The following is a 3,635-nucleotide window of genomic DNA, read 5'->3' on the forward strand; positions in this document are numbered from 1 at the left end:
TTTGCTTGCCTGACGTCATCGCTACCGACACGACCAGCGGGGACGCTGTGATATTTACATGTAATAAAAATAGATGGAATACACGTACAGAAGAAGTAATTTCCTGTCGGCTTTATTGCTGCCGGCATGTTTAATTATTTCTGTCTGTGAATTCTATTTCTAAATCGCTAAAGCCAGATTTTCTATGAATGTTCGCACATTCATGCTATACATATCATGGATCATACATAACAGCTGTGCTTGGATCATAAAGGATTCTAAATTGAATATACTCTTTGCGTGTCACTGATTGCCAAATAGGATTATGACACCAAGCATATCCAAGCATGCAATAATTCGCTGAAAACTTGTAATATACGTTTAAACCTATGACTGTGACGTTTATTAAGATTATATTATACTACATTCTTCAGCATGAGATACGATTATATGAGATATATACTTATTATATTGGGTTTACGTAAGGCTATATATGTCCTTCATATGGGTTATATAACATCATGGGGTATTACTTCCTGTCTGCCAACACGACACTCATGAGGTATATGAGCATCGCAGGATATTTTCCTTTGCATTTTAACACTATGGTCTGCCTAGTCTAAACAGTGTGTGTTTAGATAATGATAGTAATAATACCTAGTTACTAGTAACTGATTATGATACACTATTAATCATTATAATCAGAGTAGCAGTAGGAATAATGATGATAATGATAATGATAATTATAATAGTGTTATGATCATGATCATAAATAGTAAGGATAATATAATAATAATATAATAATAATAATATAAATAATAATAACAATAATAATAATAGTAATAATAATAATAATTACAATATTAATAATAAGAATGATGATGATGATGATGATATTAAAAATAGTAATAACAATGATAATAATGATAATGAAAATAACATATTGTCATTGTTATTATTATTATTATCATTAATCATTGCCATTGTCATTGTTATCATATCATCATTGTTATTATCATCATCATTATTATTACTTTTACCGTTATTATCATTATTAGTAATATTATTGTTAGTATTATATAATGAAGATAATAATAACAATGATAATAATTATAGCAATAAGGTGAAGAAGAAAGAAAGAAATTTGTTTATTTCCAGTTTGAAGCAATAGTTATAGATTTAATCCGGATTCTTCAGGATATCAAGATTTACTGTATCTTCATATCTACTCCATATCTATCAATCTATTGATGTATTTTGTACTGACACGAACTAGTCTGGATGCTAGTCTATCTATCCTTTTAACTAGGAATCATTAGCCTTATTTATTAGGTGATTAAATTGCTAATCAGATTCATCAACATTTTGACCCTTAGTCATTCATCAATCTAATATCCGCTCATTTATTTAAAAAGAGTAATAAATAGATAAATAGATAAATAAAAAACTCTTCCACCTATTCTTTTTCTCTTTCTTTCAGTAATTTATTCGTACTTTCCAAAACGTTTAGGTGAAAATATTTGTCTAAGGATTTTTTCACTTTATTATAAATGCTAATGAGCAAGGGTTGTTTACTTATCAGAAGAGCAGGGTCGAGTAAGTCGAAGTAAATGATGAAGAGTAGAAATGTAATAATCATGATTAGAATGATAATGTTCATTATTATTATCATCATTATTATTGTCATGGCCATTATTTTTTATTATAATTATTATTATCGCTGGTATTACTTTAATCACAATTATCATCATCATTATCATTATTATTAGTATTAGCATTAGAATAATCATTATCATAATCATGATAATTGTTATTATCTTTATCATCATTGTCATAAACATTATCATAATCCTTATCCTCATCCCCACCATCATTATCATCACTATCATCATACTTATCATTACTATTGTAATTAGTTTAATAAATGATTATGATAAAAATAACGCTAATGACAGAAACAGCGATACCAACAAGAAAGAATTAACATCCCTCTAAATGACATTCAAAGAGAGTAAAAATCCCACTAATTTTCGCATGCGACCCAAATATTACTCTTACAAAGCTACCAAACCCACACCTCCTACACACGCCAGCGAAAACCACCTCCAACGTAACTCTCCGAAAACTGTGGTATTATCCGAAACAACGCACTGGGAACACTAACCCACAGACAAAACAACATCGATAATTAACTTAGGCGGAACAGAGGTAAAAAGCCCAGGACCCAATCACCGGTGAAAATACTTCTTGTGGGAAAAGTTCCCTTCACCGCGTCCAGCCGGCATTCAAAGCCTCTGCGAATTCAGATCTTCTTTTGTCTTTTTCTCTTCCCTTTTTTTTTCTCACTCTCTTTTTTTTTACCTTCTCTATTTCTTCTTCTTTTTTTCTTTTCTTTCTTTTTTTTTCCCTTCCTTTCCTCTTTTGTTGTCGATCATTCATGAGGAAAGACCAGCAGTACAGGGTTCAGTTGGTGTTTATCTTGTTTTACTTAGGCTTCGTACGAGGTTACGAGGTAGCACTGGTGGTATTTAGTTGAGTGGAAAATGGCCTTAAAGCACACAATACATTAAGTTTACGATTGTATGAAAACCAAAATATGTAATTAGTGTCACAAACGTTGGTCATATTTGAATGTGTATATATAAAACTTGAAGAACTACAATATGGCATAATTTGCAAATATCATTAGTAAGAAATTATATGATTGCTGAGGGTGTGTTTCTCTTACTTATAAAGACAGATAGACAAATGGAAATTTATACAGTAGAACAATAAGTATAGACAGACGTAAAGGACAATCACAAAATACGAATCTCAGTATCGATACAGTACTAATATCGACAGATACATATATTTGCAATTGAATGTGTGCGAGTGTGTGAGTATGTGTGTGTTCGTGCACGTACATAAATTAATGCAAACGTATTATTCATAATAGTAAATTAAAATGTTCAGTTCTTAGAGCAATAATATTCTAAAAAGAACAATTCTACAAACTTATTGTTGAGTAGAGAAGGTGAGAAGCAATGTAATTAACGTCTTTTATTTCTAAATCACGAAACAACTTAATTAAACTCGTTTCTATTCACTAATGTTTCTTATATTTTTTACCCTAATTATAGTAATGAAATTATTCCCTACATAAACCGAAAACTTATCGTGAAACAGTTTTATTAAAGTTTGCTATGAGCTTACATTAGTGTCCATGATTTTACCAAAATCGAACATATAAAAGAAAACAAAATTTTCTTTTTATTTATTGACTTGTTTACTCTGGTTCTGCCTCAACTTTTACTTTTGTTGTACAACATTTACGGGTAAACGAACTGCCCAAAATCCTCATTTTTCAAAATCCGTTTTCTGCTTGTTATCTGACGATATATTGATTTATTTATCTGTTTATCACAAATATAATTTTGGGACGGAAATGATATTTAACACTAGATGTTGAAAAGTGTTGATAAAGTTGAATGAAGTGTAATAACGAAACGAAGTCTTCCTAAACATCAACTATGAATCATGTCTTCTATTCATAAGAAAACATCAGATAAACATTAAACCGGTTCCCCTGCCTCTTCTCTATCTCTCCTATCCCCCTGTTCCTATCCACTTCCTTCCCCATCCCGTATTAAGTATCTCAATACCCTTCTTTTTTA

The 3,635-nt window shown here is 30.5% G+C and overlaps 1 protein-coding gene across 1 annotated transcript in view; it reads left to right on the forward strand.

The window, feature by feature from the left end:
* The first annotated feature begins 500 nt into the window (after positions 1-500).
* Positions 501-3,635, forward strand: part of LOC119573411 (neuronal growth regulator 1-like) — a 25,303-nt gene continuing 22,168 nt past the window's right edge. The window contains exon 1 of the mRNA XM_037920644.1: positions 501-541. Coding sequence (XP_037776572.1) covers positions 501-541 — 41 coding nt within the window. The remainder of the gene's footprint in view (positions 542-3,635) is intronic.

This window comes from Penaeus monodon, chromosome 5 (assembly GCF_015228065.2).
Source record: "Penaeus monodon isolate SGIC_2016 chromosome 5, NSTDA_Pmon_1, whole genome shotgun sequence".
NCBI classification, from domain to species: Eukaryota; Metazoa; Arthropoda; class Malacostraca; order Decapoda; family Penaeidae; genus Penaeus; species Penaeus monodon.